The sequence below is a fragment of the Bombus vancouverensis genome, unplaced genomic scaffold (genome assembly GCF_051014615.1).
Source record: "Bombus vancouverensis nearcticus unplaced genomic scaffold, iyBomVanc1_principal scaffold0042, whole genome shotgun sequence".
NCBI classification, from domain to species: Eukaryota; Metazoa; Arthropoda; class Insecta; order Hymenoptera; family Apidae; genus Bombus; species Bombus vancouverensis.
Window position 1 is genome coordinate 183,495 of NW_027468933.1, and position 27,395 is coordinate 210,889.

At 33.8% G+C, this 27,395-nt stretch overlaps 1 protein-coding gene and 1 long non-coding RNA gene across 4 annotated transcripts; one reads left to right on the forward strand and one right to left on the reverse strand.

Moving 5' to 3' along the window:
• Nucleotides 1-16,581: 16,581 nt before the first annotated feature.
• On the reverse strand, nucleotides 16,582-18,990 carry LOC143304601 (uncharacterized). 2 transcript variants are annotated; one of them, XR_013061281.1, is made up of 5 exons: nucleotides 18,100-18,990; nucleotides 17,745-18,023; nucleotides 17,401-17,669; nucleotides 17,221-17,317; nucleotides 16,582-17,058 (listed from the first exon to the last, which is right to left on the reverse strand). It is a non-coding gene; the product is annotated as an uncharacterized LOC143304601 (long non-coding RNA). The 2 variants fall into 2 exon arrangements; XR_013061280.1 differs by having other exon boundaries at nucleotides 17,221-17,669; nucleotides 18,100-18,195; nucleotides 18,408-18,986.
• Nucleotides 18,991-19,031: 41 nt separating this feature from the next.
• Nucleotides 19,032-26,684, forward strand: LOC117165434 (omega-amidase NIT2-A-like). Of its 2 annotated transcripts, XM_033348828.2 has the most exons (5): nucleotides 19,032-19,154; nucleotides 23,840-24,024; nucleotides 24,426-24,594; nucleotides 24,869-25,102; nucleotides 25,986-26,675. In XM_033348828.2, exons 2-4 carry the CDS (start codon nucleotides 23,941-23,943, stop codon nucleotides 25,000-25,002), a joined length of 387 nt encoding a protein of 128 aa, XP_033204719.2. In that variant the 5' UTR covers nucleotides 19,032-19,154; nucleotides 23,840-23,940; the 3' UTR covers nucleotides 25,003-25,102; nucleotides 25,986-26,675. The 2 variants fall into 2 exon arrangements, with proteins under 2 accessions (XP_033204719.2, XP_076483207.1); XM_076627092.1 differs by lacking the exon at nucleotides 19,032-19,154 and having other exon boundaries at nucleotides 23,746-24,024; nucleotides 25,254-26,684.
• Nucleotides 26,685-27,395: the final 711 nt, after the last annotated feature.

Below are 27,395 nucleotides of genomic sequence, written 5' to 3' on the forward strand. Positions count from 1 at the left end.
GGAGCCTTCCCTTTGCAATTTTGAGGAAGCCTTCTAATGCTTTAGCCTAGATTTTATCATAACTGTAATTAAGCAATTGTCATTTGTAATTGTTTGACATTTGTGAAAGCGAAACTGGGTTCGAGGTGACAACTGGTCGCCGAACGTAGCCACGGTCACGGGATAAACGTTTTGCCTGACGAAGTTGTGGATCGGTTGTATTGTTCTCCCTAGAAATCACATAGAATTGTACTTTAGAGATGCTGATATAATGGGACACACGTTGTATTAGGAATCAATCTCCAGACAGAAACAGGTCGTCCCATATAACGTAATACGTTATAACGTCATCCCATAGAACGTAATAAGTTATAACGTCATACCATATAACATAATACGTTATACCGTCATACCATATAACGTATTACGTTATAACGTTATACCATATATCGTTACATATGTCACGACCGGCATACTTCAAATCCGACGGACTGACGATAGAGATAAAGCACTCGGCGACAATGTATATCGCTGAAGTGCCTAATGAACCATCAACATCCCAACGGTCCTTCCACCGAAGGTTCTAGAAGAAAGAGCACGTGGCAACGATCGCGGACGCCTAGCAAATGCATGGACGGTGGGGATGTTGAGGGATGACAAAAGAAAGTAATCGGATCCGATCGAAAGTAAAATCATAAGAGTCAGTCTTAGAAAGTCACGCCTAGAGTTCGGAAGTAGATTGTAAAGTGTATTGATGTTAGAAAAAAAATAAAGTTTTCTTTTTTTATTTTTTACCTCAAATTCCTTTTTTATTTTGTTATTTTACGTGACACATACATCGACACTCTGTGTTACCACAGATTTTATACGAAATAGTGAAATTGGAAATTGAATACTGTATTCAGAGTTAAAATATAATGCTATATGGAAATGAAATAGCACTTCAAAGACTTGATAGATTTCGTTAATAAAATAAAGCAAAATAAATCTTTAATTCACTCACTACGAATTTATGGTATTGATTAAAATCAATGAATGTAGAGTTACTTCCGATTAAGGGTACAACTGTTATAAATTAAGAGCATAATTACATTGAATTAATGGGAAAATGTTGTTATAAATTATTGGTATAACTGTTAAGAATTAATGATGTAATTTTTAGATTAATGGCTTAAATGTTATAAATTAATGGCTTAGAAGGTATAAATGAATAGCTTAAATGTTATAAATTAATAGTTTAAATGTATAAAATAACAGTTTAAATGTTGTACATTATTGGCTTAGATGTTGAAAATTAATAGCTTAAATGTTATAAATTAATGGCTTAAATGTTATAAATTAATAGTTCAAATGTTATAAATTAATGGCTTAAATGTATAAAATAATAGTTCAAATATTGTAAATTAATGGCTAAGATGTTGTAAATTAATAGCCTAAATGTTATAAATTAATAACTTAAATGTATAAAATAACAGTTCAAATGTTGTAAATTAATGGCTTAGATGTTGTAAATTAATAACTTAAATGTTATAAATTAATAGCACAAATGTTGTTGAGAATTGTGGATCTTTGAAGTCGAAATAATGTTATAAGAACACTAAATTTATACTGAGGATTAATTTTAAAATAGTAATATATTTATTTCATGGACGATTTCTTATATATTCATCGATACACACTTGCACGCGTCTCAGCACTTTCTTCTATACCCGACTGTTAACCGACTGAACAGTTTACATTCATCTGTTTTCGAGACGCCGCGCACACACATACATCCACACGCTGATATTCACATACAAGTATCTCTACTACACATTTAACCCAGTCCAACACAGAAAATTATATATATCTCAACAAATGTTATAAATTAATAGTTTAGACGTTATAAATTAATTGCTTATATGTTATATATTAATGGCTTAAATGTTATAAATTAATAGCTTAAATATTATAAATTAATTTCTCAAGTATTGTAAATTAATGGCTTAGACGTTATAAATTACTAGTTACAATGTTGTTATTTGATATTTTTTTTTATTTACCTTATATTTAAATTCTTCTTGGATGTTCACTGTCCGGAATTTCAGGCACGAAAGAGCTCGCGCGCGACTTCCGCGTTCCTTATATATCTTGACAAGGTGTCGAGATGTCAATCAAACGTTAACGATCTCTTGACATAGCAAGGGACGGGTTTTCCATTATAACAAAATCAAATTGAACAATTTCTTAATTTTTATCGTAAATTGGCGCCTTCGACGATTTAATACGGTATCCATTTTTATCATTTTAATAGTTTCTACAAACTAAGACTAAATTCACACCTCCTTGATACTAGTTTTCGACTATCAATTAGTTTGAACAAAAAGGGAAAAGAGCCTAACGGCAGTCGATGACGTTATTGTGAAATATGTTATGGTATTTAAATAATCAGCCAGATAAAATTCATATTAATCATTATATTATATTATCGATATTCGTTCATTTACTCGTGCTAATTACAAAATAAAATGTTCTCTTTTCTTGAATAACACCTACATCACCGTCTGCGATATTTAAATTTCTTATTTAATGCTTATTTAAAAGTCAGGTACCTTTTTAATTCCTCTCAAGTTAAACGAGTAAATTTACTCGTTATAGTTGTAACATAAAATGGCTATTTTCTTCAATACCACTTGCATCGCTGTACGTGATACAAATATTAATTATGTATCGAATAATATGTACCAATTGGCTGTAATCGCGGTTAGGTATTTCTTCGTTTAATCTATCAAGAGATCTATTAGGCTATTAGCGAAAGACTTATTGATTCCTCAAAGATGTATCATAACTTAAATCTTAAAGATTAACTAAATGATTATATTTGATTAGTATTCGACAGTGTCTATCATATTCAGCCATCTTCTTTTATAATTGATACTGCTCGGATCAATTATTTTATAATAAATTGCAGATTATGCCACGGTATATTATAAGATATTTGTCTATAGCTCTTTTTTTCTAATTCATTGATTTTATTATTAGTCTCGTTGGTTTTTCCTGTGAGTATCTGCTGTACGTACATTGAAAATACATAATGGATACGTACATTATATATATATTTTAAAATATAAAAATAAAAAATTAACAATACTATTATAAATATTGCTATTATAATTAATTAATAATAATTTAATTAGATAATTAAATTAAAATAATTTATAAATATTTAACGTAATAAAATAAAAATTTTTAATAAAAAATTGAAATTTTTTAATAAAATTGATAAAAATTGCATTATCTTGTATATAAGTATATATTAATATATAATTATTAATTTTAAATATATTAATTTTAAAGTCTTTATACATATATTTAATTTTATAAAAAAATTAAAATATAAATATAAATATTTTAACTTTAAATTGAAAAAAATGCATTATATATAATTAAATATTTATATATAAAAATTAATATAAATTATAAATATTTTATTATCTTGAGATATATGATTAAACTATTATTAATAATAGGTAATATTAATTTATAATTATTTATTTATTTATATATATATACCTCGGGTTTACATTAGAATTAGGGTTAGGGGCGTGAAACGAATCTTCGTTTGGGTTACACGTTGTCGTTATGCAATAGAGAAGACATTGACTAGTGCAAATACGATTACCATAGAACCGGACACATAACCGTGGTAATTAGATACTCGAGAGACTAATGACAATGATCCTAGATTCAATAACGAATCCGCGGACAACGGGACGGTAGTCGTACGCACTCGCAAAAAATCTAAGTCGGATTCCTTGTTAATATTCGCTGACCGTAAGGAATTAATCCTTTTTTGTCGATGAGACTGCAAGAGAGAGAGACTTTCCGACCCGGTGATACCCCAGAGGAAAAATATGACGGGGTGTGTCTAAGGACACGAGATCATCGGATTCGTCGGGGACATCCTACGTTCGGAAAGTAAGGGAAATTGACGTTGCTGCTAATTGGCCAATCTCCATATCGGTAGTTAGAAAAGGATGCTAGCCGCCCTTGAGGGAGGGTTGCTAGTGGGAGACGTCGTTCGTGGAAAAATAGGTCTCTCCTGTCTTCCCGTAACTGGAACAAAGACTGTGTATCTGTTGAAGGATTTTAGGTAACTAGATATTAGTGTTTATGACGATCCTCGGGCTAGCCGATCACGTACTGTGGAGACGCGTCGACATCTGGTAAACATCCTGCCCGGAGAATAGGATCTGCGTGTGGCGAGCTACGGGACAGAAACCGTTGGAATGTTTACTGCCATGTGCCGCTACAAATCTTTCTTTTAAGGAGAGCTATAGGATTACTTAATGCCTTTGTTAGATGGAGAGTTCGTCCCGTTGACCGTGTGACACCAATTACCTCTCAGAGAAAAGACATCGACTCCCGACTGTCGGACGCCAACGCCGCGACGCATCTTAGTCCCCATCAGAGATAAGGCCCCAACCCCGACTTTCGGACTCCTTTGAATCCACACCAAACCCCCCAACATCCCCAAGCCAGGGTGTATATAAGCCGAGACTTCTCCCAGCCCGGGGAGTTCTCGTTCTAGTTGCTGTTCTTGTACAACACCCCTTTCTCTGCTCAACGTTATTCTACTGTAAGTGCCAAAGTTATAATAAAGTTCGATAAAAGAGAATTAATAGTTGGGCTACGACTCAGCTTTCTTTTCTCTCGCAACCCAAGTATCCATTTTACGTGACATTTTGGCGATCCGTGCCAGGATCCATCAACTTCAAGAAAACGAAATTACGCATTTCGGATGCGATCGACTGCAGATCAGCTCACTTTGCGTGAAAACGACTTCTACGGAAAGCGGACTACGGTCCTCACCAAAACTGAAACTGGTCACGAAAAGAAGAATATTCAGGTAAAGAACTGGATTCTTTTAAATATTATCGTACTCGTCACAATAGCTTCGCTAGTACAGACTCCAACAACAGTACAATAACCACTATGAGCAAAAAATGAGAAGACACATCTTCTGTTAGCCCTATGGCTACTGGTGTGGATCCAAGTATTCGGGCCATACTAGACGCTATGCAGAAGCAGAACGAAATCAAATTAAGAAAACTGTTAAAGGAGACTATTAAAGCAGCGACTAGTCGGAGTTATCAGGGTAGTTTAGTTTCTAATAATTTGAACAAAAGCTTGGAGAAAACAGACGTTACTGTTAGGAAATGAAGAAATGGTTTTGAAAGAATTTTCAAAAGAATTGCAGTCTAATGTAGAAAATTCTTATGAAAAGAAAGTATCAATTGACACCGCTTCACAGGATTATATTTTCATTAAAACAGACTTAATGTTTGATGTCAATAGCTCAACAGAATACCAGAAAGAGTCTGTGAAACGAAGGAAAGAAGATATTGCAGTATTGTATAATGATTTGTCACCATCTTCGTCACAAGATACTCAAAATTTACAAGAATGGTTTGACAAAAAAAGTAAAAGTTTAGGAGAAGCAGAAAAAGATCATAACAAGAAGGATAATATTTCAATGAGAAATATTTTGGACGGCGATACAAATAAAGAAAACCAAATTGAAACGAAGGAATTAGAAGCAGTTAGTAAATCAACTGCTGAAAATGATACAAACCAATTAGCAACGTTGAACAAAATATATCATTAGAATCCATACAAAAAGCAAGAGATAATGCTTACAATAATGAACATTTGCTTATAGAAGAAGACCAAATGATGACAGCGAAAAATGCGTGTGACACTACAGAATCAAAAACTTCAGCAGATCTTATGTCGAGAAATTTAGATGCTAATACACAAGAGAAGTCTTTAGAGAATAAAGATGACAAGAATCCATCTCCATCTATGTTAGATAGTAGTAAACGGAGCAGTCGTTATAATGTTGCTGCAAAGCCTGCTACTTCGCCAAAATTTGAAGAAATTGTTTATAATCAAACCAGACAATCAAACACAAATAAAATTTTGCGAAGCGCTTTAAAGACGAAATTAATCGAAGACAAGTCTGAAATAATTAATAAACAAAAGGCATCGGAAAATGTAGAAAATAAATTTGCCAAAGAAGAAAAAAGAGGTGTTAAACAAAAATCAATTTCAGATAGTGAAAACGAAACAACTGATACTCGTCAACGAAGGGAAGTTCTTTTAACGAACACAGCTAGTGATAGCGATAGGTATAAATCTGTAGAAAATGATAATGCAGTAACGGGTGTAATAGCAACTGATGAAGCGAAACATAGAGGCAGACCTAGGAGATCGGATAAAGTCGAAGTTAAAAAAGATGAAGATACAAGGAAGATCCTACAAAATGAGAAGGGTGGATTAGAAGAACAAAGAAAACTCGAAGAAGATACAAAAGAAGAAACTGCAGAGACAGTAGTCAATTCAAAACGTATATTAAATAATAAGTGCGATTTACTTGATACCGAAAGAGCTATTGAAATTAATGATACGGTTCAAGATATTAAATTTACTGAAGGTAAAAGCCGCACTCAAAATGATATGGAAGATGTAGTAGAAGATTCACAAGAATTATCTAATAAAACTAAGTTATCAGAAATAAGGATTGCACTTAACAAAATTGAATATACAAAAACTATTTTACGGAATAAAAAGAATTCATTAGAAAGAGAAAGAGGAGTAAGGAAAAAGAAGAAAATGTACAGACAGAAATTATTTCAAAAAATATATCAGATGATAAATGTGATTTGCTTTAGAAAAAAAAAAAATATTATCCACAAACTACATTAGGAATTTATCTATTTTAGTGAGGAGAAAGAGAAAGGATAGAGGAGTTGATCAATAGACTGTGGATTTTGAAGCGTTTATGAAAAACTTACAATTTTAATAAAATATTCAATGTAAAGTCTTTGTTATAATATTCAGATAGATAGATGAAAAAAAACTGAATTTGCATAATTACTCATGGCTTATTGATCAATCATGCGACTCGTTCAGAGGTAACTCAAGTTGTAAAGGCGACAATTTATTAAAAATGGTATATCTGATGTACGATGCATTTGTTCATGTTAAACTATTTAAATAAGTATAAAAATCACGCGAAAAAAAATCTACTGAGAATAATGTTGAACTAGTTAATAATAATAAATCATATAGTGAAACACAAACCTTAAATCAAGATTTTAAGTTCAAAAAAAAAAAAAAAGAAAAAAAAAGAAGAAAGAAGTTGATAAAATGACAGCAACATGTAGCAGCAGGCAAGAGAAAATAAGCCAAATTTCTAAAAGAAGAAACGATGCTCAAGAACTCGAAATTTCTCGAGTGGATATGCTAAACAACGAATTTAATGAACAGTTGAAAGAACGTGAAACAGCAATAGAAGACTTACATCAAATGTTAAAGCATCAATCGGAAATTCATAAAGTTACCTTAAATGAAGCAAGTTTGAAAATACTCTCTGGAAGTTGAGAACTCTCTGATAAAATTAAATGTTTTAAAGGAAAAGATAGCCAGATACCGAAACGTAATGAATTACTCGAAGAAGAACAGAATAAATGGAGAAGTTTAGAAAAAATGATTACAGAAAAACTTGAAGAAGAAAAATCCCGTTAGGAAACAGCTGAAGACGAAGTGAGAAAGCTTTCCAAATATAACGAGCAACTTCTAAAAGATTATCAAGAAATCCATAAAAAAAAGAAAAGGTAAAGAATTAAACATGTACCTCAACTGAAAGATAAAATCAATCGACAGGATTTATATGCGAAGAACATAAGAACACAATATATAGAACAGCACAAGATGATCGAAAAATTGAGAGCAAAAGGAAAACGTGTGCATAATAAAGGTAAAGAGAACACATAATGTATCTTCACCAGGGGCGCATGATCCAAAGTTAAATAATAAAATAAAAGGTTTTGTTACTGAAAAGTTAGAGAGATTTCATGACAACAAAAGCATTGCCTGTGCAGAGTACAGTGTATCAATGTGCACTAAAAATGCAAGCAACGTGACGATTACTTTTAGAACACCACAAGCACCACGAAAACACAATCAAGACCAAACAAGATCAAGTTCAAAAGTGAAGTTACGTGAGCTTATTACTGCTAACGACCAAAAATTGAATTACGATCCCGAGCATCAACTCGCTGATCTTCAAGTAGAATGTTCCGACAAAGACAGGACGACACAAGAGTTCGAGAAGCACATAGAGGACATGAAGGAGGAAGTGCAAAAATTAGAATTGCAACTCGACGAGTTACAAAAAAAAAAAAACACACACACACACGCACGTAAAAAGAGTTCAATCTTTTGGAATACAAATTGAAGAACTAACAATAAAATTAGAAGAAATAACATAAGTCACAAATATGAAGTTGACTTGCTGGAACAAAAAAAAAAAGGCCAAACTTAATTCATGTGTTAGTAATTCAATGGAGGAACGTGAAGCTGGAGCTAAAGATGCAAAAGGGATAAAATGTAGTTCTTGAACCACAAGGACAAATAATCTGCCCTTCAATGTGAACTAGACGAACTAAAGGGTGAATATGAAAAAGTGGGTGATTTTGGATATAAATATGAAGAAGAAACTAATAAATTGAAACTGGATTTTGAAAAATAAGAAAAATGATCCTTGTCAATGAAAATAAATTTGAAATATTGCGTAGGGTAGAAATTGAAGGTAAAGTAAAAGATATGAACGAACAAAATAATTTTCTTAGAAAAGAACTGGAAAACGTCCAAAAACTTTCCAAAGATGTTAATAATCGCTTACTCGAGGCGAACCAAGAATTAAAAGATTCACATAGAAAACACACTCTTATTTGAAAATTGAAAAAAAAGAAAAAAAAACATCAGGAAGAATTAGGTGATATAATAAAACTTCATGATGAAGAAAAATATAAACTGATACAGCATTGGTGTTCTGTAGAATGTCAAACTGCCATAAAGGGTTACATTGATGGAAAAGTGCAGTAAATATTTAAATAACAATCCATGACTTCTTAAGTAATTGTAACAATCTTGATGTTTTACTATGGAACAACAAGATGAAGTGCACAGTGACATTAATAAAGTAAAATCATCGATAAAAGTAGATGTATCTTCTTCATTAATATCAGAATCAACGACTGATATTATAAAGAATGTGCATGATATTCCAGAAAATCAAAAAAAAAAAAAAAAATAAGTCACAGGAATGTACAGATAATACAATTCAAGATGGTTTAGTAGTAAATAAATGTGATGTAACAGATTTAAATAAGAACAAAAAAAAATTTTTAAAGTAAGGAAAGTAGTGAGACAGAGAGCATAAAGAACGCTGCGATTAATGAAGTAGAACAAAAAATAATAAATAAGGACCCACAAATTGATGATCAATATAAAAAAAAAAAAAAAAAGATGAGAAATTTCAAGAAGAGCAAGCAGAGAATACAACTGAGATTGGAGATCATTCAAGATATGCAGGTGACACATCTTTAGATAAAGAAAGTACGAACGATGTTGAAATATTTAATACAAATGAGGGTGAACAAAACAGTGAGAAACACAACGTTTGTACAGTGTTAAATATAGATACAGTTAGTGTTACTAATGCTCAGTGTCAAGCATTAATTAAAACACTTGGTGAAACTTTTGGTGATAAAGCCCAAACATTGCATGTCACGGATACAGACACAGATTTGTCTAAACTAGTTGATAGTAGTTCAGAAGTAATGGTACTGACTGTAGAAACTACTATATATTAATGATATGAATGAAAGTACAGAAGAAAATATTGTTTTAACTGTACATGAAAAGGATGCTGTTGTAAATTCCAATGAAGAAAAAAAAATGTTTCTGCAGAACAAAAAGGAATGAAGAACGCTGAAATTGTAAATGAAGAATTTAATTCGATAGGTTAAGCACGAGAAAGTGATGGAACAATTATAGAAGTAATTTCAACAGAAATTGTGGCCCAAGAAGTTTCTGAAAATTGTAGCCAGAAATACAATTATGACATATTAAATCATACAAAGACAAGAAACGATTCTATAACTCCTATTACCTCAGGAGTAATTAGTGATCTAGAAACTGCAGATGACATTGATATTAAAGAAAAGAATAACAAGAAACAACAAATGGAAATGGCAAGATTGATCTTTTGATAGTTCACATAAAATTAATGTAGAAAAGAAAATTATTCATAATAAAATTGTCGTACTTATACATGTTGCTAATACAGAAGGAAGGAATAAATCTATAAGTGAAGCAGATAAAGTGCGCATAACTAACAAAAGAAGTGTCATTCAGGATATCTTTGATGATTGGGGCATTGAAAATGCAGAAGATGACAGTCAGTCGGTATCCAAAGCTCCAGATACTGTGGAAATTGAATTGAAAAGTTTACTAAATGACACAAAAACACGAACTATAGAGGAAAGCACAGTTGTACTGGTTGAAGAAGAAATTACATGCATGGAAAAAGAACCAGTTGTAGATGCTGAAAAGGCTTTAGAAGTTGCTAAACAAAACAAAGAAATGCAAGTATCAAAGGAACAACTGGATAACAATCAAACTATAAAGAAACAACAAGATAGTATAAAACCATTACTCAAAGACCACTAACTCATTTTATATCACAGGCTGTTAGAAAGTCTACAAAAGATTCAACACGTGATACTGCGGCATTTCGTCAAACTTAGCAAATTATCCCTATTAATCGTAGTCGAAATTTAACCAGCCAACAACCTTCACAGGTTGAAATAGCAAAAGCATATACCACGACGAAGAAGAACAAGTACAAGTCGAGCCAGTCAGAGTCCAATTCCATCGCTCCATACTGAGGAAACACTAAGATTTTGGAGGACCAAAATCAATCTAAAGAGGGGGGTATGTGACATCAATCACATCTCAACCTACATCAGTGATAATACATCGACGGTCGACTTTCGAACACTTTTGGACACATCACCACCTTATCATCATAGCATACACCAAGACTGTGACGCACCTTAGTCCACATCAGAGATAGGATATGGACCCCCGACCTTTGGACACTTTTGGATACATCACCACCTTATCATCATAGCATACACCAAGGCTGTGATGCACCAAAGTCCACATCAGAGATAGGATATGGACCCCCGACCTTCGGACACTTTTCTACATCATAACCTACACCTATCCCCTCAACATCCTAAAACCAAAACGTATATAAACCGAGACTTCACCCAGCTCGGGCAGTTCTTGTTCTTCTTCTAGTTGCTGTACTCATACAACCCCTATTCTCCGGTTCGGTGTTATTTTGTAAGTGTTTATAATAAAGTTTTATAAAGGAAAATAAGTAGTTGGGTTACGACTCAGCCTTCTTACTACCACCCAAGTACCAACTTTACGTGACAGGAGCCGCCTCGTACCTAAGACTGATAATATAGGACTTGGGTTAAGTAGTAGAAAGATAGTCGCGATACACTGTGTGGTTTTTAATAGTTCTTACACACGGTGTGTACGCGAACCTTTCCCACCAAACTAGATTAAGAGTGGGGCCGCTCCACTGGGATACGTCGCAAGAGAGGGTAGGAGATCAGACCGGCCTTGGATACAGTGTCCGGCCGTGGGAGGGAGGAATCCGTCTTCAATGTCTCTGCCATGTACATAGCTTTGTTTCCCCCTCCTTCCATTGTGTCTAAGGCATGAGCCTGCTAGGTAAGCCTTACTGATGAGTCCACCAGCAGGCTCTGGACGAAACACACTTTTTTTCTCCTTTTTCTCCGTCTTCCTTCATATATCCGTGATAATTGTAGCCTGCTGGCTGTAGGTGTCGCTTGCCGGGGTGTAGTACTGCTGTATTTCCTTCTTATTTAGATGTCGTGGAAGAAAAATCGGATTTTGGAAAAGTACGAGGCGCCGGGATTTGAACCCGGGATCCGAACGTTTGTACTCTATGGCGCTAACCACTGCGCTGCCGTCGTCCGACACTAGTTGGTTTCGAGTGGTGAGATTTGCGTTCTCGTGTGCCGCCACGAGAGGAAATCTCAGTGTGGGTGTGCTTTCTGAACGAAGAACGCGGATTCGTTGTTCACACTTTTCGTTAGGAAAGTGAGGGTGCCCATTGATTATAGCCAACGTTAATGAATGAAGATAGGAGGAGGAAGCCTCCTACCAACGTGGCTCGTGGGTGACATTGTTTATTGGAAAAATAACTACCCGCTCTCTCCGTTATTTGTAAGAGTGCGCAATAAACCTAAGCATTGTTCTAAGGACCATCCATAAACCGAAAACACTTACAGGGTTAGAGATTCCTTCAAGCTATTAAGATTACGTCAAAGGATTCAGTTTATAGGATATAGTATGTAGTAGATCAGTATATAGAATAAAGTTTCAGACGGCGCACGGACCATTGTACGCGCCGTAACAGAGAGAGTTATAAGAATATACATAAAATGTAATTAAACATCGCAAAAGTAACTTAATTAGAAATGACTAGAATGTATGATGTATAATATAATGAATTCAAATTGTCTAAAAAATATTACAAATTTATAGAGATTTTACTATAAAATGTTTTTAACAGAAGCTGATACAGTTATATAGCATTTTCAAGCATTTACGAACATTAATGTACGAATTTGAAATTAGCAATATTGAAGCGCGGTACTCGGAAAGACGAATGTACATGGATAATTGTATGCACTAATCAACGATACGGTTATAATTGCATGCTTGATAGAAAAATATCATCGTAAAATTGATATGATTTCATGGAAACGCGTCTAACTTGGTATCTCGAAAGTATCTTAAGCAAACTAATTAGCGTGCCTGTTATGTCTTTTAAAATGTAAATTAACATGTAACAAAGAAACCTTCATCAATTTGATTCGCTTCAAACTGCGCAAATAAGTAGTATAAATAATATTTGTGATAGATTTGGCATCAATTCCATGTTTCCTTTAATATTTGCCTTTAGAAAGTCCAATTCGTTTCACGATTATACAAATTACTAAAAAAATGTCTATATTAGTAATTTATTTATTTTGCATTAATCGTGACATGTTAGTTGCATTATGTTATATGTAAACTACCACAGAGGAAAAATGATAATCTTTCAGTTATTAGTTTTCTGATTTTAATGTCATTTTATGAGTACTTTAACACGAGGTACTTGTAAATGAAAACAACCAATTAGGTCTAAAAACATAAGCCTGTTACCAAGACTCTTATTAAATTGAACAAGCTTTTCAAAAATCGAACGTGTATATTAACGCGAACTTATTATTTGACTGATTTGACTGATTTGACTGACATCCGAAATTGGTGAGATCATATGAAATTTTGCTTTTCGCGGTTCGGTGTATAAGAACGCGTCACCGATTGCTCAACTTTCGATATAAAAAGCGGATCAAGTCTACCGGATTATCCTACAGACACGCATTAATTCGTAAGAGTTAGTCATCATCTGGATAATAATTATCTGAAGAAACTTTCAACGTGAAAATATAAAATTTTCATTGATTACATATTGCGTTCGCCATAATTGAAAAAATGGTAAACCTTCGATTTCATCTTTCTAATACACATTTTCTTTACCTCGTGATAAATAAATTCTTGGAAATTTAGGAAAATTTTCAGTGATCATTTTAAGGAATTTGACAAATTTCCAACGAGACTATGTGACACCGTTAGGTAAAAGTGATTCAAATGTAGTAGCGATATTAAACGAGAAATCTATAAAGGTGTCATTAGAAATTCTAAGAATGTCTCTGCATCTTTATCTTAGGTATTACGCCAATAGTTTTCATTACCGTGATGTAATATTTATCATGCTTATTTTGTACGTAAAACGAATCGTTGGAATATTCCCGAAGCTAACGAAGCATTTCCCAAAAGTTAAACCGAAGAAATTAACGCGAATAGTTAAGTGAAATTTTTCCATTAACTTGCTGACCAACCGGCAAATAAAAAATCATAAAAATTGTTTCAATGTGTTGAGGTCACGCATAACTTCTTTTTTCATTGACGATTACCAAACAGGTAAAATTTCGAAATTGTACGAAGGCCACGTGACCAGATCGTATTGGAATTTGAAGTGCATGGAAAAAGACAACTCGAAGTACAAACCTTGAGCTGTACTACTCGAAGTACAAACGTGAACTAATGGATGCAGAAAAGCAATTAACGCCAAACATCCGAACAGCATCTTGGAGCCCGTCATTGTTCTGAAATAAAAGAAGTGACGAATTAAAAAGACGCAGGACTAATAATAATAAAGGAAACTTAGTTCGTATTATAAATTGAATTTACATCAGAAAAGAAGCACGATCAAGCGAAACAGATCGTAGAAATGACAAATATCATCGATATACGTTTCAGTGTAATTTCACTTTTGAAAATTATTTAGTTTAATACGATCGTATTCATCGCTCTGAAACTTTCATTGTGCTGCAATTTGTGCTGCGTCTTTTTAATTTCTCTATCTTTCTGTGTTTTCGGAAAAATTACTTGAAAGATTAAGAATTGCTTGCCTTATTTTATTTTCGATTAGTTAGGATTTGATTATTCCAGGTAAGCTTTATTATTTATAACAGGTTTTATCACTTGTTTATTATTTAGGAGTTTGTTATTTTAGGATTAGTACCTTTTAGGATTTCTTATCCTTCGAGTTTCTGTTTCAGATATCTAGGTCTATTTCAAGATGTTTTATTACATTAGGATTATTTATTCGATTAAGATAATTTGAGAGTTTCACAATGTACAAAGAAATAATCGCGTGAAATTTAGATTTATGCTTTAAACGTATTAAACACGCGGTAATTTCAATGTCTATAGCCTCGAACGTGTTCTGATTAGTTGTGTCATTGTCTGTGACATTGAAATCACAAAAATCCATTGCAAGTGTGCTGTCATGCAATGTGGATGTAATTGGGTTTTTTGGGTATTTCCTGTATCATCTGATTTGTACAGTACTATTTTAACGCAAGGACAGGAAACTTATTATATATTTCCCGTCCATTATTTGAATCGTTGTGAAGTGTAACGAATTATATTCGATTCGAGGAGATGTTAATGAATTACCCATTTCATATGTAATTACATGGAAATAAAAATCATTGCAAAAATAATTGATCTAATGACAACGGAATTTCCAATATTTTTTTGTTTCGTCACGTCTTTTTCATAATATATCTTTTATAGGTACGTGATTTATTAATCGTTCGAATGGAAATAATTATTCGTATAATATGCAAATGATTCTAGCCATAAAATAAATTAAAACGATACCTGTCAATGATATGCAATCTGCGTATGACGTCAACCTCGATCTATGCTTATACAAGAAATGTTATCAATCAATGACTAGATATACAATAATCAAATATTATAAAATTTCCTGAAAACCTTTAGGTGTTAATATTAAGGTGTTAATATCTTTAATATTTGCAAGTTATTGTTTAGCGCTAATTAGTTAGAATGTAACAAGTGGTGTACCAGAATTGAGATAATTAAGCCACACGAACAATCTTATTTAGATCTTTTTAATTTTTTAATTCTCTTTTGCTCTAATACTTCGTAAAATTAATCTTCATTAGCTACTACACTTCATAGAATGACAAGAGATAATTTTTCTTATATAACGTTTCATTCATAAAATCTATCATTAAAGTATATCTTCATAAAAATATCATTCCATACTAACGGTATATTTGGTGTCATACGAGATAACAGTTACCAGTGATGACATATGTAACTTTATAAAGATATCTCGTTTTATTATATATTAAAAGAATGTACTCATTGCTGCTATATTTCAGATGAAAAAAAGGAGGCAACGATTTTACAGTAAAATCGTTCGTTTACAACTGATTCATTTACATTTCATGATAATACTGTGCATTCTGAATATGCTATGATTTGGTTTAAAATAATAAATAGTCCATTCTTGCATACTATTGCTCCGGCTTTACTTGTATTTTCGATATTGGTATAAATAGAAAGACAATTAATGTCGTTCGATTCTATTTTCGGATCATTTATATTACGTTTAATCCATATAGTTATTATATGAGACATAGTATCGTAAAATTTGGAAGAATAAAACGTTCGTACAGGAAGTACATTTTATAAGAACTCCAACAAATCTGCGTGTGCACCTAAAATACAAACTGATAGTGATTGTTCATAAGTTTATATACATTATCTAATGTCAATCGAAGGTATCAATTCTTTTTCTCCATAAGAGTACTTTTTCATTTATATGTGTTCAACCGTGAAGCATATGTCACCTACAACGAAAAAGAGTTTTCCTATACTTAATATTTCCTTTATATACCTATGAAAGTCTATTCTTCGCGTAGTATGAAATTATGAATAAATCTGGAATATTGTTCAATCTGAAAAGAAAAATAACTTATTGACATCATTCATTGATACGAGATTCAGAATGTTTGTTTTGTCTTGCAGAAAAAGAAGGTAGCCCTCCCTTTCTTTTAATGTGAAATAGAAAGCGAAAATTTGAAAACAGATTTTTTGGAAATTTACTTGCAAATATCGTTTTCAATATCGTGATTTTCTTCCCAATGGTACTGTACTTTCAAATTTTCCAGTATCCCTCTAAAAACAAAAAGTCGAACCTCGTTATTATTAACGTAGGCATTACAAGGAAGAGAAGTATTAGAAAGCAGCTCCTTTTTATTATGGATTTCTTTATAATCGTGTAAATAAGAAATTCCGGAAATTTTTTCCTCAAGAATTTAATTCTTGTGTTTTGATTGATAATTATTACACTGCATACTAACATTTCGCATACTGTTCGCGTCTAACAATTTCCTAATAATAACTACTTCAAAATTACATATGTTCTTGCACGAATTCAAAAGTACGTATGATACAATTACAATTGATTCTAAAATAATAATTATTTGAAGATATTAAGATACTAATTAAACGTTTCACTATATTTCAAAATCTGGAACAACAAATTTTTATTTATAAAAAATGAAACTGTCGTTATATATTCTTTGTCATGATGCTATTTCTTATTACCATGTCGACATTTTTTAAAATTCATTTTGTTATCTCTACGCAATATGAAAATTCATATACTGCTTAATATTTTTTACATATTATCCATCCACCGCATGATATCTCCTGAAAAATCAAAATATTAATGTTATATTATTACAATGCTTCTTAAATTTCAATTTTTGATAAATTTGAAATCCAATATATTTTGCACAATTATTATTTATCAAAAAATTCTAAGTTAGTAACTTTCTTTTCAAATGGCAAATAACATATACATTGACTTACCTGTAAGTTTTTGTTCCTAATCATCATTTCCTCTTATAGAACATCATTATTGTTCTCATAATTACTACCAGTGTCATAGATATTGTAGTGGCTACAACTGAATTAATAGAAAATGATAAATAACTGTGTATAACACTAACACATAACTGTGTATAACAATGACACATAACTTTTACTTACATATCAGTCGATAAGGGATTACTGTGATATCCTGTTGATGTTTCTTAAGGCACTTGATTAGGTGCGATACGGTATCATTCCTTATGGTATACTGTAGATAAGTATTTTAGAAAATAACAAGAATAAATCTAAATTATTCAGAGGTTCCAGTTTCGGCTTAGACATAAATACAGGACCATTTGCAAAGAAGAAAGGGTGCGTTTCTACAGCCTCGTTATAGTAACCATGAATACCAATCTCTGAATTACTGGTTACTAAACATAAATACCCTATAAAATTTAATATATTTCTTTAATTTTTAATACATACATGAGTTAGTAGTTCTAAATTATGAATCATCCTACCTGTGATATTACACTTTTCCTTATAATATCATCACTCAAGTGAACAACATTAAGATCATGTAAACCATGTCATCCTATCTTACTGTGAAGATACTTAGTTATGTTATCTAACATTATAAAAATATCATCAAATTCAAGTCCTTTTATTCACATCACATGGCCACGACGATCTGGTTCTTCGTTATATAATGTTCTAAAATTTGTCGTATATATAGAATGTACAAACCGTGATATCAAGGTATCAGTTCTTCCTTCCCAAGGGACAGTTTCATTAAAATTCTGATAGAATTAAAAATTAATTATTAATATTCTAACAATCATATATGTTAAATACATTATAGTCAACGATATATACCTGAGCGAATGTAGGGGTGATTCCTTGATAATTATAAATGTCATCAGCCCACATCATTGTGCCACTTCTTTGTACTCCAGCCTCTAGATTAACAGCCTAAACAAACATACAAAATTTTATAGAATCTGTACAAAATATAGTATATATGCGCAATATTGAAACGTTCAAGGGGATATAGAGGTAATGTACATCACATACACGTGTACTCTCATGCAACAAAATACAATTAGATTTAATAGTATAAGCTCTTTTATTCATCATAATAGATTGGAAATTTAAGTGTCTTACGAGGGTGAGTAAAAAGTTACCCGCTCTGTCGGTGTAGAATTTATTTTAAGCAATTGTCAAAAAAGACATACATCATTTTTTGACATAATCACTCAATTTCTGTATACACTTTATCCATTTGCTGAAGGACCTTCGTATTTTCTCGTTAAAAAATGTTTTGGGCTGAGCTGCGAACCACGAATGCATCGTCGTCTTTACCTTTTCATCAGCTTTCTCGGCATCCATCTCGCACAAACTTTTTAAAACCCAAATCTGTCGTGCACTATTGCATAAGCAGAGCCGTGGCTGATTTGCAAATGATTTGCCACATTATCCAGTGTCACTCGTCTATTCCATAGAGCATAAGTTCATGAGCACGTTCAATGTTGTCATCGTGGATGTGGACGGGCGTCCAGCTGTTTTTTCATAACACTTGTGCGATCTTCTTTGAACTTTTGTGCCCATTCAAACACACTTCGTGACAAAACACTTTCTCCATAATGTGCATTAAATCTTTGATAAATATAGGCATCCAACATAACCTCCGACCACAAGAAACGAATCACAGCATCCTGCACTGTTTTCCTGCAAATCGCCATTGCAAAGCGCCATTACTCGCGCAACGGTCACAAACGAATTGACGTAACACAATGAAACCTACGCAGCAGCACTGAACAGATATTGACGTCATACGAAGAGTGCAGATGGATCAATACGGTCGACAGAAGTTTTAACTATCTGGAGTGCGGATAAATTTTTACCGAGAGTCGTATAGGAATCTATAATCTGTAAGTACACCTTTGGCTGAATGGAAATTTCTCTTACATATAGTCAAAAATGCAGAAACAGTGTATTGAATTGGAAAGTGATAAAAAATAAGTGAAGTTTCGAGGTTGCATGTGATTGCATGAGTACACAGGACGTTTTTAGCGAATAAAAAATAATTTTGAAAGATACGAGACTTATCTTGTATTTTATGCACTCTCTGTGTCTGAATCTCCAGAGGCACTCTATCTTATGAAGTGTTTTAGATTAGCCGGAAAATTTTGTATGTACATACAAGAAGTATACGATCTAAGTGGAATATTCCATTATTCTCTTGATACAACAGAAACGAAATTTACAGAACTTCTCAGAAAGTTGGTTTATTATTACCAAATTAATAGAATTAATATACGTTTATCATCTTTACATACCTAAGTCGTGAAGGTTTATCGTGCGTAGAAAATTAGTGTCGTTTCAAAGTTACATTTCGTACATTTTAAGCCTATAATTTGTAACGTACAAAACAATGTAAATTTGAGCTGTTTCTTATCTCCAGAATAAGAAAATCCAACTTTACGTTTTTTACACAATGATATTTATGGAACAGTAATATCATATTATTGCATCGCTTGGAGAATGAAGTCAAGGTACGATGTGACCCTAGTGTAAACGCTGGGATAGCCAGCTGTGCCGCATTTATAAGCGTAAGACACAATACCTATTAAATACGAGGTTAATTCATGTTGTATCAGCAGTGGTCCGCCGCGGTCAGCCTGAAAGGATCGTTAAATTTTTAATCAAAGATACTGAAATATATCGATCGAATTGTATTGAAATTATACTTATATACAGTAATAATCTTCTATTGATTTGTGTATTGAAATACTCCAATTTATAATGTACATGTTATATGTATTTTGAGCAAAACTAAGATTAGAAGGAAATTAGATTAAATACCATAATGAGGTGTGAGAAGTAGGCAAAATTATTGAATTGTGTTTATCTATTATTTCTAATGTTTAAGACGTCGATTTGATGTTAATTCGAATTGACGTGTCTTCAGATACCGTATAGTTTGTAGTAACTCTGTAACTTAATTACCGTACAAGAATCCTCTCTACCCTGAGCATGTTCGGCGCATATTATACCCTCAGTGATATCAGGTGCATTAGGAAATTTGGAATAAGCTATTTTGCATTCGGCCTTCTTAATCACTGGCATTTGTACTACCATTAATGCATTATGTCGTGGTCGTCCTACGAAGAAAATAAGAAAGATATTTAAGACTGGAACTGTTTAATTTTATTATAAAATTGATATCACTTACTATATCTTAACGCTCCCCATCCAGCAACAAGGGGGTTATAGCCGACGAAGTTGCTCTTTCGTAGGGGCTCTTTCGTACAAATGGGATATACGTACCCTGAAAAATAAAAAAATAAATGAAAATGCAGGAAACGAATGACCAAAAGTATGAGAAAGAATCGTACACGCTTTATGACACAATATATGTGTACAGTAAGAAATTTCAAGATATGATACTTCAGTAATACTCAATAGCATATATATATATATACATATATATATATATATATATATTTGAGGACTTACTCGAAAATGGCACCTCCTCCACCAATCTAAGAATGGCAATATTATGATTGTGTATGTTTTCTATTCCATCCATATGTGCACAATGTGCTGCAGTCAAAACATGCCTAGCCGATATCAGGGAACCTCCGCACTTCCATAGTGGTTTGTCTGGGTTTCGGGGATTACGAAAACCTAATGCAGCGATCCATGGCCAAGCGCCTAAAATGCAATAGTCATAGTTGTGAATATACATAATTTTTTCTCACGTAACGAGTAACAACGATTATTACCTATTCGATATTCGATCATACAGCAGACGATAAGTACATACGTACAAATACTCTGAAATAGAGATTTGATAAAGACAGAAATTAAATTTTTATTCCAGTGGAATACAAATTATTAAATAATTCTATATAATTTCTATTTGAACTATACTGAACTATAAAGTTCAAACGTGTTTTTTTCTGCCCTAACAGTTTTTGATCTCTATCCATATTATTACTCCTATATCAATTTTTTATTTCAAGCAAAAAGATACTCTTCCTAACATGAAGTAAAAGAAAGAAATAATTCAAGTTAATAAGTAAAGTTACTACCGATGAAATCATAGCATTATTATTTAGTCTAATTGAAATGTACATTGATGTGCTGTTTAATGCCTTTAAAGTTCATTCTTTGCAGTAAATGGCTTATTATTAATCGGAAAGAAAGACATAAAACGTACCACGTTCAGCTGGTTTACCATCGACCAGCCTGGTATGAGAGACGTTGCTAAAACCACAGTATGGTGGTCGCCAAGCCTTATACTTATACACAGTTTTTATTAAAATTCCTCTCATCTCTTTGTTTGGATCGTCCGGACAGCAAACGATCGTAACATTGCCCTGGTATCTGCACACTGATCGTCTATAAAAATCGGTGGCTGTACGGTACTGTATCTGCCATATTTCTTGCAGAGGTTTACATTTTCTGTAGTCAAGGCACCTGCCTTCTTGATTGTCCGGTGTGGTACATTCTGGATCAAACAATTTTAAAACATTTATACAGTTCAAAGATGCGTAAGAAAGCGACACCGATTACTCAACTTTCGAAGTAAAAAGCCGATCAAGTCCACCGGATTGCCCTACAGACACGTATTAATCCGTAAGAGTTAGTCATCATGTTGATAATAATTATCTAAAGAAACTTTTCACGTGAAAATATAAAATTTTAATTGATTAGATATTGTGTTAGCCATACTTAAGAAAGAAAATGAAAATGAATGAAATGAAAGAAAAGGACTACCTTCAACCTCATTTTTTAAATAAACACTTTGTCAGTTTTGCGGTAAATAAATTCTTAGGAATTCAGGACAGTTTTTAGCGAATCATTTTGTTTCGACCGTTCGCGGAGAGACGCGATCGCGAGATAGCACGTCAACGAGAGTTGTAAGTTCCCGTTACGATTAAATAATCGACGCCACGAACTGATCGATCCCCTTATTTCGATTATGATAATAAGGGTAGTTCAATGAAATTCCACAGAATTAACACAAATAAATTAATGTTTATTTCAACAACTTATTAACTAGAAAGATATAAATGGAACAAAAAAAATGTAACTGCGTTTTGGTTGATAAGTAATGCGCGACATACCACATGTGTTGACGGTTCGACTTCTCGAAAAGTTCTTTACGCCTTTCGATTTTTTTCGTTTTTTCTGGAAGGCGACCCCCACTACGTTCGGATCACGCCACATTCTTTTACTGCGAGGTAAAATACGGGCCACGAGTCGACGTTTCTGGAAGTCGCCCTGCTTAATGAACCATGCGCTTGCCACTACAATGTTTGTTTGCCGGGCAGACGCGACGATCCGTCTGCGACATTATAGTGCCGCGATCGATAGTTAAGAATATGACCTATGGTAAGCCGCATGGCGTAACATTCTCAACCTAACCCCGTTGAGAGGGTACCGATCAAACTAGGGAGGTGTGGTTGAAGTTCCCATCTTATTTCGTCTCGGTGGCTAGTTGTTCGGGTTTCTCGAGATCGGGTTGAATTGGCAGTGGGACAAGCCTTTTGACGCCCCGATCCAAAATGCTCTTTGCCGTCTGAACTGTAGCTGTCCGGATGACACCATCGGCGCCTGGATGAACCTTGATAACTCGGCCCAGAGGCCAATGCATGGAGGGAACGTTGTCCTCTCTGAGGATGACGATTGTGCCCTTTTGGATGCTGTGTCCACCCTTGCTCCATTTATTGCGGTTGGTTAGCTCGTTCAAATACTCCTTATGCCAGCGGTTCCAAAAATGTTGTTTAAGCTGTTGGATATGCTGCCATTTGGAGAGTCGGTTCGATGGAATGTCTCTGAAATCTCGATCACGTAAGCACATTAATGAATCGCCAATGAGGAAATGTCCGGGAGTGAGGGCTAGGAGATCATTTGGATCGGTGGAGATAGGAGTTAGCGGGCGGGAATTGAGGACTGCTTCTATTTCTATGATAAGAGTATTACGGTGTTAAGCTCATATGTTTCTGTTTCTCCACTCGCGCTGCGCCATAATATCCTTTGATATTTCCGATCCTCTGGTCGTACGAGGAATTGCCGATACATTTTCTCGATGTCGCCAGTGAGTACGTACTGATGAGCGCGGAATCTAATTAATATACAAAATAAATTGTGAATTGATTCGAGAATATAGGATTTCCCCATTTTCATGATTATCGTGATTTTTGTATAAATATATTTGTGAAGATACTAATAATTAGGTACTTATAAATTAGTATTATCAATTATTTTGCATTTATAATTCCGCCTCTAGTATAAGTGTTAATTGAAAACTAACTTTATGTTTCAAAAAGTACTAGCAAATTCGTTGAGTAACAAGCCACTGATGCTAACACAAATAGCATTGTCGTAATTAAATATTTCTAAATATTCATTTTTCATTTTGAACCTGTAGAAGCAATTTATTATATATACTATTAGCTAAGTAATTGCATATTTAATTAAGTCGAAATATAAAACTTAGTTATTTTAATAATTTAAAAAATAAAAAACTGACAAACACTTCAATTTAATTTATGGTTGGAACAAAAGACAGTTATTTTTCATTAATTGAAATATTGCAATGCAGAGTACTTTCCAAAATACGCCGAGAGTATTCCTGATGATGAAACGAGCGTTGCTTCATCGAACGCAGCTAAAGAAAATAACATCTATGTAGTTGGTGGTACGATGCCTGAAATAGAGGGCGATAAATTGTACAATACCTGTACTATTTGGGGTCCCGATGGAACTTTGATAGCAAAACACCGAAAGGTAAGTAATATATTCCTTTATGGCTTTGAATTTGAAAATATTGGGGTGAAGAAAGTGACTCTATCTAGGAATAATTTAGGAATATACATATGTACATACGTATACTATAACCAATTCTATAATTTACGGTTTATAAAATACGTTATGATACGGGAAACGCCCATTTTTGTTGTAATGTGTTTGTTGTTGTATAAATTTTTCACATACTTAAAATATTATTATACTTATTTTTTCTCCTTTTTAAACATTATTAAATGATAAGATTTTTTAATAAAAGAAAGTGATAAAAACGCTGTCAGTTATTAAATAAAAAGTAATTAAAGTTTAGGAGTTGGTAACTTTGATATTAAATTACAAAAGTTGCAGCAATAGAATTAGCGACTACATTTTTATGTTATTAGGTACAGCTATTCGACATCGACATTCCTAATAAGATTACTTTTCGAGAGAGTGATTCACTCAGTCCTGGTAACTCCCTAACGACGTTCGATGTGAAGGGCTGCAAAATAGGTATTGGCATTTGCTATGATATTAGATTCGAGGAAATGGCACGCATTTATCGGAACAAAGGTACAGTAACTTAATCGATCAATACTTAACTAGCAAAAAATTAAATATCTTTCTTAAATATATTCTATATAAAATTAATATAATCTGTAACTCTGTATAAAAAGAAGCTTAATTTAAAAAACCAGTATATTTGCTGAAAATGAAACAAATAAAAGAATTAAAAGCACAATAAGAGGACTGTCCTCGCATATTCAGAAATGATGGAATGTGAACCGTGCAACTACGAAGTTAATTGGTATTCGGTGGCTTCATATTTCCTGCTTCTCTGGGTTAGGTTGCCAAATGCTGATATATCCAGCGGCATTCAATATGACCATTGGACCACTGCACTGGTCATTACTTCAGCGTTTCAGAGCGAATGATAATCAATTATACGTTGCCTGCATATCACCGGCTCGTGTTCCTTAAGCAAGTTACGTCGCATGGGGACATACACAGTTGACCAATCCCTGGGGAAAGATTCTTTACGATTTGGAAACTCAAGAGAATATGGCAGTCACCGATATCGGTAATTTACAGCTTAAAATTAAAAGCGAGAGATCCATGATGTAATTAATTTTTAGTCTCGTTAATTTATCGATTTAGCCATCTTCCTCTGTATTTGTTGAATTTATTAGTAAGCATTACTTATTACTTCGTATGTTTCTTTTTTCTATCAGATCTAAAAGTTGTTGAGGAAGTAAGGGCTCAGATACCTACATTTTCTCAGAGACGTACAGATTTGTACGACACTGTCTGTAAGAAGAAGTAACTCTACACTAAAACAGAAAATGTTTTTTTATAATATTTCTACTACAATATCCTTTTTTTGTGAATTATTACTAATTTCTTATCATCCATTTCTTGTAAATATATTATATCACGATATTACAGATATATTCGTAGATATACACGTTAATTAAATCCTCTATATGGTATTTTTATATCAGTGTCATAAACATTGTAAACCGAAAATCTTCTATTACACGCGTGCATATACAGTCAATATTATTGTTACATATAGTGATACATACGTTGATCCACACATTAATTAAATCCTCTATATGGTATTTTTACTTTGCTATCTTGAATAGATAAATAATCTCGAATATAGACATACAGGTACACTTACGTTGATATACACCTTTGTACAAGGTGTCAAAAAATTTTTTATCACGGCGTTTCTTTAAGACGATTTTATAGCTTCGAAATTGATCTTGACACGATTTTCAATGTCAAATTATTTTTCTATTGCATCATGTGATACTCATTAGGAGGAACAAAACTTCTATTTTCTTAGAAAAAATGTTTGAAATTTCATTAATTCCTAGATTGATTTTATTTATACTTTAAGGTCAGATATGACATCAAATAATGTCAATACTAATATCTAGTTATTTGTCAATTTACAGCATCTGAAAAACAAGACATCTTCGAGACAGCGTGGGTTTTCTTTCCAACTTTCTTAACTTTCAACAATAAAATTTTCGTCCAACGATACAATCTATCCAACAAAGTTCTTGTACACAGCCAACGTCCTGAAGCCGTTCCCATTGCCGATATGGAAGCCCCAACCGTGGCCTCGGCCCTCCTTTCGACTTGGATTTCTCGTTACGGCGGCCCCTTGAAAATAACGACTGATCAAGGACGACAATTCGAATCGTGTTTGATGAAGAGCTATGCCGTGTGCTCGGCATCACGTACTTACGCACGTCGTCCTATCATCCCGCCTCTTGTGGGATGGTAGAGCGCTTACATAGACAACATAAAGCGGCGATCAAGTGGCACATCACGTGCAAATCGGTCGAAATTGTGCCGATCGTACTATTAGGCATATTCGAACCGCGATAAAGGAGGACCTAGACGCAACGGCAGCTGATATCATCCACGGCACCGGCATGCGATTGCCGCCGGAGTTCTTTTTGCAAACCAATCAGCGAGCCAATCCGGAATTCGCGAACCTGCTTAAAAAACGGATGGGGAAGGTCAGACCACAGCACATTACACGACCTGGCGGAAGAAAGATATTCGCTTTCGGCGATTTGGATCCTTCGCCGTACGTATTTTGAAGACTTGTTCCGATTACAATCCCTTTACGGCCGCCTTAAGAACGGGCCGTTTGAAGTAACGCAAAGAGGCGAAAAGAAGTACACAATCGAAGTCAACAATCGCGACGTAACGATTTTCCGTAGACAGGCTAAAGCCAGCCTTTGTAGTACCGGAGGACCTCGAAGAGGAATCGACCGAAATCCTTAACGCGCTTATTCCGGTAGAACACACGAACGAAAACATTAGCAATAGGTTCGTTACGCGGTCTCCTCGAAGAGTCCGTCTTCCCGATTGACTACAGGTAAGTTTCGGTTATGCATCGTTAATTATCGGACGCGGGGTATACTACGAAAATATTAAAAACAGCGACGGTCGATGTAAACCCGTGATGAACATATCACATTAAAAACGTTATCACTGCTTTATGGGAGGGGGTGATATAGCGGCACATGAGTCAGAGGACAATTCAAATCGTGGTGTTGTTTTGCCTCGGAGTATCATGATCGTAAGGATACAAGTAATGTAAGAACAAATATACACCGGGCAAAACAATGTCGCCGCTACGGCGAACAGAGACGAATTTGAATCATCTGACTACACCCCGACCAGTATAAATAAACCGACGCAACCGAAAGAGTACAGTATGTTCGAGTATCTACGACTATCAACGAGCGATTTACCGAGTTACGTGACAATCATTTATCGAGTTTTCATCCGCAATTTTATTTTGCGATTTATACTTTGTATCAACGACTCAGCGATTATAGGCTGTA